Source organism: Eubalaena glacialis, chromosome 4, assembly GCF_028564815.1.
Source record: "Eubalaena glacialis isolate mEubGla1 chromosome 4, mEubGla1.1.hap2.+ XY, whole genome shotgun sequence".
In the NCBI taxonomy this organism is placed as follows: domain Eukaryota; kingdom Metazoa; phylum Chordata; class Mammalia; order Artiodactyla; family Balaenidae; genus Eubalaena; species Eubalaena glacialis.
Window position 1 is genome coordinate 123,211,991 of NC_083719.1, and position 15,238 is coordinate 123,227,228.

Consider the following 15,238-nt stretch of genomic DNA (forward strand, 5'->3'; position numbering starts at 1 on the left):
TTATACTTCAATAAAGATGTTTAAAAAAAAAAAAAAAAAAAAAAAGAGAACTTTCTGTGAGGAACATAGCTCATTAAAAACCTCCAACTGTCACATTCTTGAGTCCACCCAGGGGCAGCATTTGCACCAAGACCACATTTTCCTAGGGCTCTTCTCAGAAAATAACTGAACCTGGTGGGGAAATTCCTCCCCAACATGGAATTACTCTAAGTCAAAGTTAAGTAAATATTTTTCTCTAAAGCGATAATAAATATTTTAGATTTTTCCAGTCTTATGTTCTCTGTTGCAACTACTCAACTCTGCCATTTTATCATGAAAAGCAGCCAAGGGTGATACGTAAATGAAAGGGTGTGACTGTATTCCAAAAAACTGACATATATACACTACCAAATGTAAAATAGATAGCTAGTGGGAAACAGCTGCATAGCACAGGGAGATCAGTTCGGTGCTTTGTGACCACCTAGAGGCATGGGATAGGGAGGGTGGGAGGGAGACGCAAGAGGGAGGGGTTATGGGGATATAAGTATACGTATAACTGATTCACTTTGTTATACAGCAGAAACTAACACAACATTGTAAAGCAATTATACTCCAATAAAGATGTTAAAAAAAAAAAAAAAATGATACATGAATATATCAAGAGGCATAGCCATGTGACCTCATTGTTCTGAGGATTAAGTTAATAAAAGTAAGAGTGCCTGGCACACATTAAGTGTTCAAAAATGTAAACTGTCACAGTTGTCATCAATTCTTAATGGAGAAAGTGACAAGAGCATAAGGCAAGCCTTCTACTGTGGGAAATGCCGGGTGCTCTTTTCTATCAGTCGCCTCGAATACAGAACTATACCTGTTAATATATCTGTTTAAAATATAACAGGCCACACACACACACGAAGACACACATCTTTACAAAGATCACTAGCACTTACCTTTTTTTTCCTCCACAATTTTTACAGAGATGACATTTTTATCCATGGGGTTTGGATACTAAATGAAAACACATAAAGAAAAATTACCATTCCTTTTTTTACAAAGTGAATTACTTCATAGCAACCAGTTATTTGCAGAAACAGTAAATATTATCCAAGCAATCTCTAAGGCCAGTTTTCAATCAAGAGTCTTAATTTTACTAGTTCGGAATAGGTAAGTGAGATGTTGTCATCAACTGGACCTGTATGAAATCAGGAGAAACCTTCTTTGGAGTCAACCTAGCTCTGGATGGAGAGGGGGAGGTTAGGTCAAGCTAATTAATAAATAATACTATTAATATTGAACCAGCCTTACATAAATCAAGCGTGTTCTTTGTACGAGGCACTGTGTTGAATGCTTTACTTGCATGATCTTTTTTAAAATCAGCCTCTCTGTTGTGACTGGGTCATGGGATATCATTATCCCATCTTTCAGAAACTAAATGGAAACTAAATAAAATCAGAAAGCTTAGGGTCACCCAGCTAGTTAGTGGTAGAGCCACAAAATTAAATCAGGCCTAGTTTCAATACATAGTGAATTCCTTCACTATTGTCCTTTACTATTGCCTGGTGGCTGGGTCAGCATCACAGGAGTATAATCACAGAGGGAGTCTATGCCAGGTGCTCAACAGTTTATTTATGTATATAAGTGTATGGCTGAGTCACTTTGCTGTACAGAAGAAACTGGCACAGCACTGTAAATCAACTATATTTCAATAAAGAAAAAAATGCAAAAAAAAAAGTTTATTTATTGATTAAATTCCCCTGAAACACAATTTCATGTTAATAAAAAGCTGATAGGGTTTCCCTGGTGGCGCAGTGGTTAAGAATCCGCCTGCCAATGCAGGGGACATGGGTTTGAGCCCGGGTCCGGGAAGATCCCACATGCCGCGGAGCAACTAAGCCCGTGCGCCACAACTACTGAGCCCGCGTGCCTAGAGCCCGTGCTCCGCAACAAGAGAAGCCACCACAATGAGAAGCCCACGCGTGCACCGTAACGAAGAGTAGCCCCTGCTCGACACAACTAGAAAGCCCACGTGCAGCGATGAAGACCCAACACAGCCAAAAATAAATTTATGAAAAAGAAAAAGCAGATAACAGCTACCATTTTTGTCCTAGGCAGTTTAATATATTATTTCAGTTTAATTCTCAAAACTATTCCATGAGTTACATTCTGGGGTTTTTTTTTCCCTTTCACGTGTGAGAAATTAAGCTTGGATAAACTAAGTCATTTGCTCAAAATCACCCAGCTAATGAGCATCAAGACTGTAATTTAGCCACAGATACTTTCTTTTGCCTTCAAGGTCTGCCCACCTAACCTACCCTCAAACACCTCAGTCACTCAAACCCCACCCTCTCCACTGCTCAGATGCAAAAAGAGACTCATACAGTAGAAGTCCTCAAAGCCAGAGGATAAGCAGGCTGCTGACCAGGCCTGCTCAGGGCCTGTCGAGCTCTATTCCCAGAGGTTTACTGCTTCATCATGCAATCTAATATGAAAGGAAAATTACAGGGAAGTCTTATCCAAAACACCATAAGGTGCTGAGGGGGAGATGAGAGCAGCGAACAGGCTGGTGGGGGGGGGGGGGCAGGGGACAGGGCCCTCCACTTGGTAAGCTTGAGCTTTAAGCCTTCTGAACCCAGGAAATGGTATACAAAACTCAGTGAGCAGGGCTCTTCCCCACCCCCACGGCAGCTCTGTGTCTGCATGCATCAGTTTGTATAAGAGGTTGACCGAGTGACTGATTTTTCAGGGAAAAGGATCCATCACTTTCACACATTGTTAAAGATATCTGTGGCCCCAAAAGACCTGGGATAAGAACACAGACTCTGCAAGAGCAGGAATTTTGTATCTCCACCAGCCAGCACGGTGTCTGGCACGTAGCAGGCACTCAATGAATATTTTCAGAATGAATGAACAATCTGGAAGATAAACCTTGCTGACCTCCGGGATCAATGTGGAAACTAAACCTTAGCCCCTTCGAGGACCAGGGGAAACAATCTATGAAGCGAGGCAGTGGGCTCAGTCCTTGGCACCCTCAACACCACATCACACCCCACGCCGTAAACTCTGCCAGTCACACTCTCATCCGGGCAACGGCAATCTTGATAACAAATCAACAACTTGCCTTTTTGTTTGTTTGTTTGTTTGTGGCCACACACTCAGCTTTTAGGATCTTAGTTCCCCGACCAGGGATCAAACCCAGGCCCCGGCAGTGAAAGCACCAAGTCCTAACCACTGGACTGCCAAGGAATTTCCCAACATGGTTGTTTAAGTATATATTTATTCATTCATTCATGTTTGCTCCAGAAAAAAATGCTCAAAATTACAATGCTTGTTTTCTTGAAGTTTAACCTTCAGTATTTTTGTGAAGATAATGTCCATCACAGGGGGTCAGGTTTAGCTATTCTGTCCCTCAGCAAGGGGGCTTCACTTACACAACACCCTTGAAGTGAGGGAGATATCTGAGACTCACACAGATGCCCTTACTTTTTATTGTGTGTGTGTGTGTATAGAAATCAGAACTTTTATACTAAGGTAAAACGAGAGTATGAGAATATTGCCTCTACTACAGTTCTAGTTTACTCATTTTATTATATTCATCAATACATCCTGACTGACTGAATATTATAAATATACTGTAAGTTGTAGGAAGATGACTGAACTAAATTATGAAAGAGGTTGGAAACATAATCACTAGAGAATGCTAATGATAAAAATTTCCCAAGTTCTGATTACTTCACAAAGTTATCAGTGAAATTCCTAAAGATTATAAACTCAAATGCTTTAGTCATGCTTTTATATAACTTTAATATCTGCTTATTAGGGTGAAGGGTATCGATTTAAATAAAAGTGAAACTATTCTTCACTTAACAGTTTTCTGACTACCTAGGCACTGTTCCAGGCACTAGGGATAGAGTAATGAAACAAACGAAATTGTAGCCTCTTAGAGAGTTTACATGTTAGTCAGAAAAACAAAAAATAAAATATATAAGGAGAAAATAAATCAGACTAAGGGATAAAAGGGGCTTGGGAAATCATGAAGAGGAACCATTGTAAAATACTTAAGGGTCACTCATTAGACAATTCTTGCAAATTACAAAGTAAAATGCAAGTTGTCTCAGCCAAACACAAGAAATCCTAAACTATTCAATCTAGTAAACTCATTTGCAAGATTCAAGGCATTTTCCTATGCAACTACTTTTGGAGTTGAATAGACGTGAGCCTCAAGTTTCCTTCCATACGAGAATGGAAAAAGAAATCAGAGGTTTATTTACAATAGCTAAATACCATGACATGAAAGGCATATATTTTAACTTTTTTTAAATTAAAGATTTATTGTACTGAGGCGCCCCCTACCTGGCATTACTCAAAATTTTCTGACACCATCTTGTGGTAACTTGAATATTCATGATTTAATTCACAAAAATGTATCTGAAGTCAGTTAATAAGGGGTCGAGAGAGGGAAGGCTGCTCAGAGAGGATCACCGCCAGGAATGCCAATTGGGAAGACAGGAAGCAGGTGACCAGGTTTTTCTGGACACCTGTACAAACACAGTGTGACAGTGGAAAGGGTTAAGCTAGATCAGGATCAAGCCCATCAAAGACTTAATTGCACATCTACTTTGCCCGTGCAGAGTCCTGTATTAGAGGTCACCATATGTATTATCTCATTTTGTCCTCCTCAAAATGAGTAAATCTCTTAACAAGCGTTAAGATAAGGAGTCTCCATGTTAAAAACATAATGGCATAAGACCTGCACACGAGCAGGGCAACCCTGGGATCTTCCGGTCCCCGCTCCACACTAGTGACTTTCATGGAAGCAAAGTGGACTGATGACCCAAATATCTACCAAAAACCCTTGCCATCCTTGGACCTCACTCAGTGGACCATAAACTGCAATGGCTAATAATTACTGCACAGGGCTCTGTACATTTGCCATACTTTCTGGGTGACACAAGGAATTTTTCAAGGTATATTTGAGTTCATTCTGAATTTACTTATAATTTTTACATTCTTCACAGAACATATAAACTAACCCCTTCCCTTTCCTCAAGATATAAATGTGTTGCAAATATCACTGCTTATATTATATGTATGTAACAGCTTAACAAGGGTAAAACATAGACTCTCCTACACTGTCATATACCTTGCTTTCATTTGTTTTACATATTAAAAGGCAAGAGGCCAAAAATTTCAAAATAATGGGTAAAAAACAAAATACACATTAAAACAAATACATAGCTATGAAGAGTGAGAGGTCAAGAAATAGAGTCCATCTAACTACAGGAATAACATTCAGTATATTTCTGGGAGTAGATCCATGAAGATAGGGTATATTTACGTTTCTTATTTACAGGGGGAAAATATAATAAGCTTTCATAAAGCCGACTCTTAAGAGAGTAAGGAGTTATTAACGTATCAACTTTCCAGGACTTCGGTGGTCCAGTGGTTAAGACTCCAAACTCCCAATGCAGGGGGCCAGGGTTCGATCCCTGGTCAGGGAACTAGATCCCGCATGCATGCCGCAACTAAGACCTGGTGCAGCCAAATAAATAAATAATTAATTTTAAAAAAAAAAAGAAAGAAACAACTTTCCAAAAAGCTCAGAAGTCGATGTCTGCCTTTGATAATACTCCCACCAAAAAAGTCAATGACCTCCAAAGAAGCCACTGTTTACCAACTTCCAACTGGCATTAGCCAAGAGAACACAAGGAAGCAGTTAAGCTGATATATCTGTAATAGTCCTTCAAAGAAGGCCAAGGAGACCTAAAGTAAGTCTGGTACATTAACATATCAGTTTTATAAGCATTAAGGGAATCTCTGCTACCCAGGCTGTTGCCAAACGTGTACGTGCAAAGGGATGGAGCTGCTGAAAAGAGCTATGGCGTTTAACTACACAAAGAAATCACTGTGAGCTGTGCCAAATTCTCTTTATGAGCTACATACTATTGTCTATCTTAGAAGAAAAGCAAAGTTGACTTTATACCAAGACCAAATGATTAGTCAAAATGTCAATGACCAAAGACTAAACACATTTAAGTTAACAGACATTTTGAATGGCTGTTCGTTGGCCTTCGCAATAGGAGGATGAAGTAGAAGAAACAAAGGACAAGGAGGCAAGATGTGCAGACTGTGATGCTGCCATCTGTGAAGTCCGGGTGGTGGACCGCCAGATGATCCTCAAAGACCCTTCTGGTGGGACAAGTAATGATTCTAAACAAAGGCCAACCAACGTCACTTCACACTCATTCATACCAAAATGTCCCAATAATTGGCAATGACATAATGAAGTTTTTTAAAAAGAATCATTCATACAATTGTGACACCAAGGAAAATCCTCTTCCCTAAACATTAAATGCAGCACTATTTACAATAGCCAGGACATGGAAGCAACCTAAGTGTCCATCGACAGATGAATGGATAAAGAAGATGTGGCACATATATACAATGGAATATTACTCAGTCATAAAAAGAAAGGAAACTGAGTTATTTGTAGTGAGATGGATGGACCTAGAGTCTGTCATACAGAGTGAAGTAAGTCAGAAAGAGAAAAACAAATACTGTATTCTAACACATATATATGGAATCTTAAAAAAAAAAAAATGATACTGATGAGCATAGTTGCAGGGCAGGAATAAAGACGTAGACATAGAGAACGGACTTGAGGACACGGGGGCAGGGAGGGGGAAGCTGGGGTAAAGTGAGAGTAGCGTGGACATATATACACTCCTGAATGTAAAATAGATAGCTAGTGGAAAGCAGCAGCATAGCTCAGGGAGATCAGCTCGGTGCTTTGCAATGACCTAGAGGGGCGGGATAGGGAGGGTGGGAGGGAGGCTCAAGAGGGAGGGCATATGGGGACATATGTATGCATGTGGCTGATTCACTTTGGTGTACAACAGAAACACAGTATTGTGAAACAATTATATTCCAATAAAGATCTATTTTTTTTTAAAAATGCATACACAAACCCAATGCATTTAAAGTTACAAAGTCTACAAAATAACTAATCAGTACTCTTGGAAAGCACCATGGTCCAGAAAGCACTAAGGAACTGAAGAGGAGACTAAGATACAACAACTAAATGTAATGTGGGATCCTGGATTGAATCCTAGACTGAAAAAAAGTCGTATTAGTAAACAAGTGCCAAAATTTGAATAATGTTTATAGGACAGTTAACATGGTATCAGTGTTAATTCCCTGATTTTAAAAATTATATAGTGGTTTGAGGAAGTCAAGGACACGAATTTTCTGTTTTTGCAACCTTTTGTAAGTCAAATTATTTCTAAATGAAAAGTTAAGAAATAAACGAAAGTAAAATAAAGACAGTCTGGGAAACAGAATGAGTTTTAGAATCTAAAGAGACCTCAGTTGAAGCCCACCTATGGGAGTCTCAGGCAAATTATCTCAGTCAGTCACAGTCTTTTCATCTGTAAAATTAGAAAAACAAAAACAAAAAAAAAACAACAAAAAAAATCTACCTCAAAGAGTTGTTATAGGAATTCAAGGAAATAATTTTATGTAAAGTGTAACACCTGGCACCTTACTGGTTTTGCTACTGAAAAATGACTCAATATCTTTGAAAACTTAGTTTCAAGACTTCAGTCTTTATCTTGTAACTTACTGTGGTGTCGTATTAAGTATACTATTAGTGTCCATTTGCAATCCAGATATATTTAAATGATTATTCAAAAATAACTAGAAGATATTTCTTATTTTCCTAGACTAGTAAAACCTCACAAGCTTATGCTTTACCATTGCAGAATTTGTAGAAGATACGACAAGGACTCCTTGACACATCCCTGCCCACTAGCATTAGGGAAAGCGCCACATTGGAGAAGAGAATAGAGAGAATACTTACTTTTAAAAAAGGCAACAAACTCTAAGTACTCTAAGAGCTCTTATATATTTATAATTAAAACGTGAATCTTGCCCCACACTTTATGTCTGTGATATGCCCCTGAGAAGGCACTTATCACAAAAATTAATTTATTTTCCTTTGTCCCCTTTGACAGTGAGCTCCTTGAGGCCAGGGCTATGTTTTTGTTTTTTTTTTTTAAACATGTTTTTTTGTTTTATTTATTTATTTATTTATTTTTATTTTTGGCTGTGTTGGGTCTTTGTTTCTGTGCGAGGGCCTTCTACAGTTGTGGCGAGCAGGGGTCACTCTTCATCGCAGTGCGCGGGCCTCTCACTGTCGCAGCCTCTTTTGTTGCGGAACGCAGGCTCCAGACGCGCAGGCTCAGTAGTTGTGGCTCACGGGCCCAGTTGCTCCGCGGCATGTGGGATCCTCCCAGACCAGGGCTCGAACCCCTGTCCCCCGCACCGGCAGGCAGACTCTCAACCACTGCGCCACCAGGGAAGCCCCAGGGCTATGTTTTATTTAGCTTTTCATCTCCCAGGGGCCAAATGATACACAGACCTATTGTGGATTTCTATTAGGAGACATATAATGAATGTTTAACTATTATATTTTGACAGTTAAAATTTTCCTATCTTTCAGGCACTGATTAAGCCACAACCTCTACTAGGTAACTTACTAAGTATGCTTTAATATTATTTAAATGACATTTTAAAAATAAGTCATAATTCAAATATGCACCTTTATTCATGCTTAGTCTCCCCTTAATTACTCCTAGTTAAAAAGATTTCTGCAGACTACTTCTCTCAGCTTTTTATTTTCAAGTTCATGGATTACATGTCATAAATTATTTCTGTTAGTATTACTATAACGATTTTTAACAAGTACTTTAAAAGTACTTGTTTTAAACAAGTACTAAAGCACCTACTGTGTGGTGACATTAAACTATGTATATTGTATGCAACTGTGTGCATTATCCAACTTACTTTCCCCCAACAACTCCAGAAGATATTATTATCATTAATATTATGCAGATGAGGAAACTGAGGCATAGAAAAATGAACTGACTTGCCCAAACTCACACAGCTAGAAGCACCCCGACACCTGGCTGATGCCAGAGCCCACGCTCTTCCTGTCTGCACCTTCTTCCCGTCGCACCTAATTTTCTAGTAGAATTGAGGATAGGAAGATAAAAGTGAAGAAAGACTATTATAGTGTGAACAAAAAGATAAATAACCATTATGCTAACCCAGGCCTATCATTTTCAAATCACTTATTTTGGAAATACGGGTCCACTCCAAATATTTCAGGAGCTCTGTAGGGAGAGATGTTCCACACATGTGTCAGATATGCAAGGGAGAAAAAAGAGGATCAGAAATGGAAACATTATTAATTACCCAATCAACTTTCTACTCTAAATGGAAATAGCCATTCATAAATCCCCTTTCTGAGTTTAAGGGTAAACATTCAAACCATTTTGTTCACAACATCAAGCTCCTGGCTAGAATAAATAAAATCTGAGGCCACTGTGTTGAAGCAAAGAAATTATTTTAATCTGTCCGTTTGATTACAGTACCCAAAGTAAGGACATGTTACTGAATCCCACACCGGCTTCGGTCTGAAATTACTTAGGGCTAAATCCTGAAGAGAGTATTTCACTCATTCATTCAATAAGGATTTGCTGAGTACCTACTATGTTCCAGGATCTCTTTGGATACTTGAGATACATCAGGAACAGATGATAAAATCTCCACCCATGAAGCTTACACTCTATTCACAGTGACTCTTTCACCTACAGCATAACAAGAAAATCAACCTGAACAACTCTATGGTATGAAAAACTGTCGCTTCTCTGGCCTCATTTGAGAATAAACAAGAAAAATCCAGGCCACATCATGGCCTTTTTTATGACTTTAAATTTCAGGTAGACAAAATTTAGGAAGTCTTTTAGGAAGAAATTTTTAGAAAATCTAGGAATCCAGCTCATGCAAGGCAAGCTCATTAAACAGACCCATGTTAGCTTCCAGAGAAGAGTAAGCCTATCAGCTGCTATATCCATCTATGCAACAGTGTGTTCTCTTTGTAGATGGTTTTAAGTAAAAGGAAGGAAACAGCTATAAATGATGAGAACTAGAAAGCTAAGAGGCATTCAAAGAAAGAAACCAAAACACACTGTCAAGGGCACTGACACTGTAGTTCATGGAAAGTACAGTTTAGCATCTGATGAATAAACCATTTTGGTTCTCACAGCACTCCTCCATGAAGAGTTCATTGAGAAACATTGCACTCCACGAACAAAGAGTATTGTGGTGTTTGTTTTCAAGGTGCCACTTAGCTTTGAAAGCATGTAGCTAATATTTTGCCTGTGGTATCCAACAGGCAGGTGTAAGAAGAGCAAACATTCCTCAGGTTTTAAAAATAGCAGGATATTATAACTTGGAAGGCAAGCCCTAACATACCAAAAGCCAGAGATCAGTAGACTCTATTTAAAATAGAACTTCCTCAGTGCTGTAGCACTTTCAAACATACCATTGTGCAAAATCAGATTAAATGCTTCCCAGAGATCCTATGATTGTCCCTTCTGCCAAGTGCTTTCCTTTGAATAAAAAAAAAAATACAAAAAGACTAAAAGAAAAATAAAAGTGTACTTTGCCAAAAGGATCATTCTTACTACCTTATGCTTTAAAAGAAACATATGCTTGTCAGACTGTTACACATCTGATGCTCACAACAATCCTGGGAGATTGGTGGGGTACATAGCATATCATTTCACAGATAAGAAATTAAGACAGTAGGGTTGTCTCGTAAGGTTGTGCATGTTGCTCACTGCACAAGGTTTTCCAGTCAAGCAGGCCATTGGGCACCTAGAAGAAGGAGCACTTTTTTCTAACTTGCATAAGTAGCCCCATACACCTCCCACTAGCCCCATTTACTGTGAGCTTATGGGTGTAGACCACCTAGATGATGCCTCTTTCTAATTTGCTCAAGGGCACAGTATAGGCTGGTGAAAACTGTTTCCCAAGACCACCTCAAAACTGTTTTTAATGAAGGAAGCACAATGATTGGAATCCAGGTCTACTGACTTCCAGTTCATGGCTTTAAATAATGTAAGGTGGGGACCTCCCTGGTGGTCCAGTGGTTAAGACTCCTCGCTTCTACTGCAGGGGGCACAGGTTTGATCCCTGGTCAGGGAACTAAGATCCCGCATGCCGTGCGGCCAAAAAAAAAAAAAAAAGAGAGACAAGAAAAAAGAATGAATAATGTAAGGTGAAAATTCTCAGAGCAACTGAATTTATTGACATCCTAGAGACAGTCACATAGTCCCATCCAGGGATCTCTGAAGGACTGCTTTGTGAACAGAAAGAATGGAAGTGTAGTGTCCATAGAGATAACACTGTCCCATCCCTAGACCTTTTCTGCAAATGTTCTCTTCCACTTTCCCTAGCCTTACCTTCCAAAATGTCCTCCTCAGTTTTTATGTACTATGTGCCAGGCACTTTGCTAAGTATTGTATAAGAACTCTTCCAGATCCTAACTGAACCCAGCTAGAGAAGCGACCTCAGCTATAACACATGGCACCTAAAAACTGCCCACCTGAGCCCAGTCAACCCATAGAAATGCGAGAATTAAAAGCTTTCCATCAAAAGCTTACCATTGGTTTAGGCCACTAAATCACTAGGGTGATCTGTTACACAGCAGATAACCAAAACAATGTATTTTCTCACCCTCGCACCTTCAAAGCTATACCCTTAGACCAGGCACAACCGGTCGGAGATGAATAAACCCTGAGAGAAGACTGCAGGCAAAAGGAAACTGAGATTGGATAAAGAGCACACAAAGTAGAGCCTACAGCACTGTATTCCCTCAGTGATTATCTGAGTGTCTATTATGTGCAAGGCAGCACAGCCTGGTGATTAGGGGGTGTGAGCTTGGATTCAGATGTGTTGAAATCCTGGCTCTCCCACTTGCTAGCTGTGGGAACTTGGAATCTGAACCTCAGTTTCTCCAGACCATGGAATGGAAGTCAATCATAACTACTTCCTGAAGCTTCTGGGAGGGGTAAAAATGATAACGTATGACAGCACTTCCTCCCCCGCCCCGCTGGCCTAGGAAACTCATCTCATGTTTCAGCCATCACTTCACAAATGTCACTTTCTCGAAGAAGTTTTCCCTCATGCCACCCTCCGGGACTTCACAACACTGTGAACTTTCCCTGTGTAAATACACATCATCAGCTGGAGTTATGTGTTCACTTGTTAATCATTTATTAATGTCAGTCTCACCCACCAGAGACCATCAGCTCCATGAGAAGAGAGTCTGTCTGTGGTGCCCTACACCCAGCACAGAGCCTGGTACACAAAATGTCTCTAAACACCTGCTGAATGAAAGAAAAGCATTTAGCCCAGAAGCCTGACACATGCCAAGTACTCTCTAAATGAGAGCTTGGCACTGTGCTACGTGCTTCTTCAGGAGTGAGACCTACCCCGAGGAAGCTTAGAGTCTAATGAGGGAAAAGACACATGCAGTAGTAACTACCCAACACTGTAGAAGACGGTCACTGAGGCCCAAAGTGTCCCTCCAGCTCTGACAAGGCAGAGATTGCCTCTTGATGAGGACAACCCAGAAAGGCTTTCCAAAGGGGCCATGGCATTGGAGAATCCACACTCCAAAGTGCCAGTCCTAAAACAAAAATGGGGTGTTGGCTTTTTCTCTTTAGGGCCCAGAAGCCTGGCCTAAGGCAAAGTCTACAGCACATCTGTAATTCATTTATTCATTCATTTATTCATTCATCATTCATCAGATTTGTACTGAGCACCTAGTAGGTACCAGGTACTACATACAGGAGATAATTAACAATATTAACCCGCTGACATTCTCCCCCCAAAAAAGGCCTCCACGGCACCATCATGTTAACCAGGGTCCTACTCACTCCTTTGTGACCTGGGCCCCCAACTGCATCCTCTAATGGAGGTCAGGTCTTATCACTTAAAAAAATCCATCTCCAGGCTTCCAGGTGGCACACCGGGAGCACTGCCAGTGGCAGCTGTCCAAGGCAAATTACAATTCTTGCAAATCTTCCTCAAGATTGTGAAAGCTGAAAGAAGATCTGATACAACACTCATCTGTAGACAAAGAAAGTCACCTGCCATTTCAGTAAACAAACGATGTTGTGGCCATAGGTCCTTCAGCCTCTGCAGCCATCCCCAGCGGTGCACCCTGAGGGGATTCAGGACAGAGAAAGACAGGATACAGGTCCTAGATAGGTAAGGCACTTATCAAAGGAATTTCAATGAGCCCAGACTCTTGCATTGTTCCATACACAGAAAAAAGCTAATTTCATTAACTTGAGATGTCCTGTTTTAATTAGCAGTAATCTTTGCATGGTCAACTATCCTTTTTTTTGTTTGAACTCCTATATATCCTGGCTCCTCCCTTACCTCCTCAGACCAGCCCCGAGGAGCTATCTCAGAGGCTGTGTCCAGGCTTAAGTCCTCAGCAAGTCTGCCCAATAGAACATAATTCTCAACTTTCAGGTTGCGCATTTTTTTAAGTGGACACATCTTAGATGCAGAAGCTGAAGCCTAAAGAGAAAACGACCCTTGACCAAGGTCATCAGGTGAACTAACTAAAGGCAGAACCAGATTAGAAAGAAATTTCCCATTCTACCATTACGAGCCACAGTCCCAGGAGCAGTCCTTGAGATAAAGAGGGACACTGAATATTGAGGCTAGGGTGTACAGTTACAGTAGCACAAACAACAACAATATATTTTAAAGAACTTAGCAAGCATCGGTCACTGTGATAAGCACTTTACGGGAATTATTTCACTTGAATCCTCACAACTCCTGAGTTGGTACTATTATTTTTCCCATTTTACATATTACAAAACTAAGGCACGGAGACTGCCCAAAGTCCCAAGCTGTTAATAAAAGAGAAAGTGGCGAGGTGGTAGATGACGGCTTCAACAGCCTCCACTAGCTTTGAAGGAGTCAATGATGTACTAGAGAGATCGACAAGCCCTGTGCAAGCTCACCGGGGCTCCAGAACTTGGGTTCCCCGCGACTCTCCCTCCAGCTGGGGCAGGGTGTGAACGTGATGCCGCGCACGGAACCTTTCCCTCATCCTGGTGGGGGAGCTCTCAAGGAAATCCACCCCCGCCCTCGCCCAGCACATCCCAGAGGCGAAACCCGCAGTTGGAAGGGGAGACCGACCGTGGATGTGGACCTCCGAGCGGGCAGAGGGGTGCAGAGTGGAAGAGAGGGGAGCTGCGGGCGCCCGCTGCCCGGAGCGCAGACTGCTGGGCCACCGGGTCAGCGCGGGAGAATGCGAGCCCCGGCCGAGACGGAGCGGGGCGAATACCTTTCGGAGGAAGCTGGCGACCACCTGCTCGAAGGGGTACTTGAACACCTCGTGCACGTCCACGGTGACCCCCATTCCGGCGCGCCGACCACGCCTCCGCGAGCACACTGCTGCTGGAGCTCTGTATGTGCCGGGCCGCAGGCGTCCACGCCAGGGTAGCCGAAGGGGCGTGGGGGTTTATTTTCTCCTCCTTTTTCAAACTTTCGAAACTTTATTGTCCACTCGGAGAACCAGACAGTCGGTCATGCCCCCGCCCCCTTCCGCCAGCGTCCCGTCGGGCGGCGGGCGCGGGAGGTGCCGGGGCCCCTGGCGGTGTCGAAGGGAGGCGCCTGGAGCGGCCCGGCCCCGGCCCCGCCCCTCCCCGCGCCGGTCACGCCTCTCCCTGGCCACGCCACGCCCCCGACCACGCCTATGGACCCAAGTATCCGCCCGGGAGCCGCCGCACAGTGCCTTGGAGGCTTGGACCTTGCAACTGGGGCTTTTGTCATCACCTCTCCTGGAGCCTTAAGCCGCTACTGGCAGCGCTAAAAAAAAAAGTAATAATAAATACATAAACTACCCTCCCTCCAAGTTTAGGGATTGTAATATAACCCTCCTCGTGTTGCCGAGTCCGGTGTGACAAAGGCCAACAACTGCATTACCCACACGACCCGGGCAGCTGCCTCTGAGGCTTTAGGTTGCGTCTCAAGTACTTAAAAATTGCCCGTATCTGCATCTGACTCCGTAAGGAAATCCTACGCTCATGAAGGTTAAACACCATGGAGCAAGGAAACAAGGGATACAACAAGAATTTTGAGTGTTCTTCACTCGACTGTACAGATTTTACAAGAGCAGGCAAGTGAATCCATTAATCCAATAACTTATCCAACATGTTACTTCCTGAGCACCTACTATGCGCCAAGCACTGTGGTAGGCACTGGATTCTGCAGTAAGGAAAGCACAGTCCCTGCTGTCAGATGATTTAACACCCAATAAACAAAATAGAAAAAGAAACAGGATAATAGGTCAAAGTTACAGGTGGCATGATTTTAGCTCGGATAAATA

At 41.9% G+C, this 15,238-nt stretch overlaps 1 protein-coding gene across 3 annotated transcripts in view; it reads right to left on the reverse strand.

Annotated features, from left to right (window-relative positions):
• The window catches only part of PRELID2 (PRELI domain containing 2), a 75,833-nt gene extending 61,301 nt beyond the window's left edge, over positions 1-14,532 (reverse strand). For 2 of the 3 annotated variants that reach the window (XM_061188289.1, XM_061188288.1), the window contains exons 1-2: positions 14,195-14,532; positions 930-987 (exon numbers count right to left, since the gene is read on the reverse strand). In XM_061188289.1, coding sequence (XP_061044272.1) covers positions 930-987; positions 14,195-14,269 — 133 coding nt within the window. In that variant the 5' untranslated portion in view covers positions 14,270-14,532. Of the gene's footprint in view, positions 1-929; positions 988-8,916; positions 9,001-12,764; positions 12,789-14,194 lie in introns of those variants that run through there. The other variant, XM_061188290.1, reaches the window with a different exon arrangement.
• Positions 14,533-15,238: the final 706 nt, after the last annotated feature.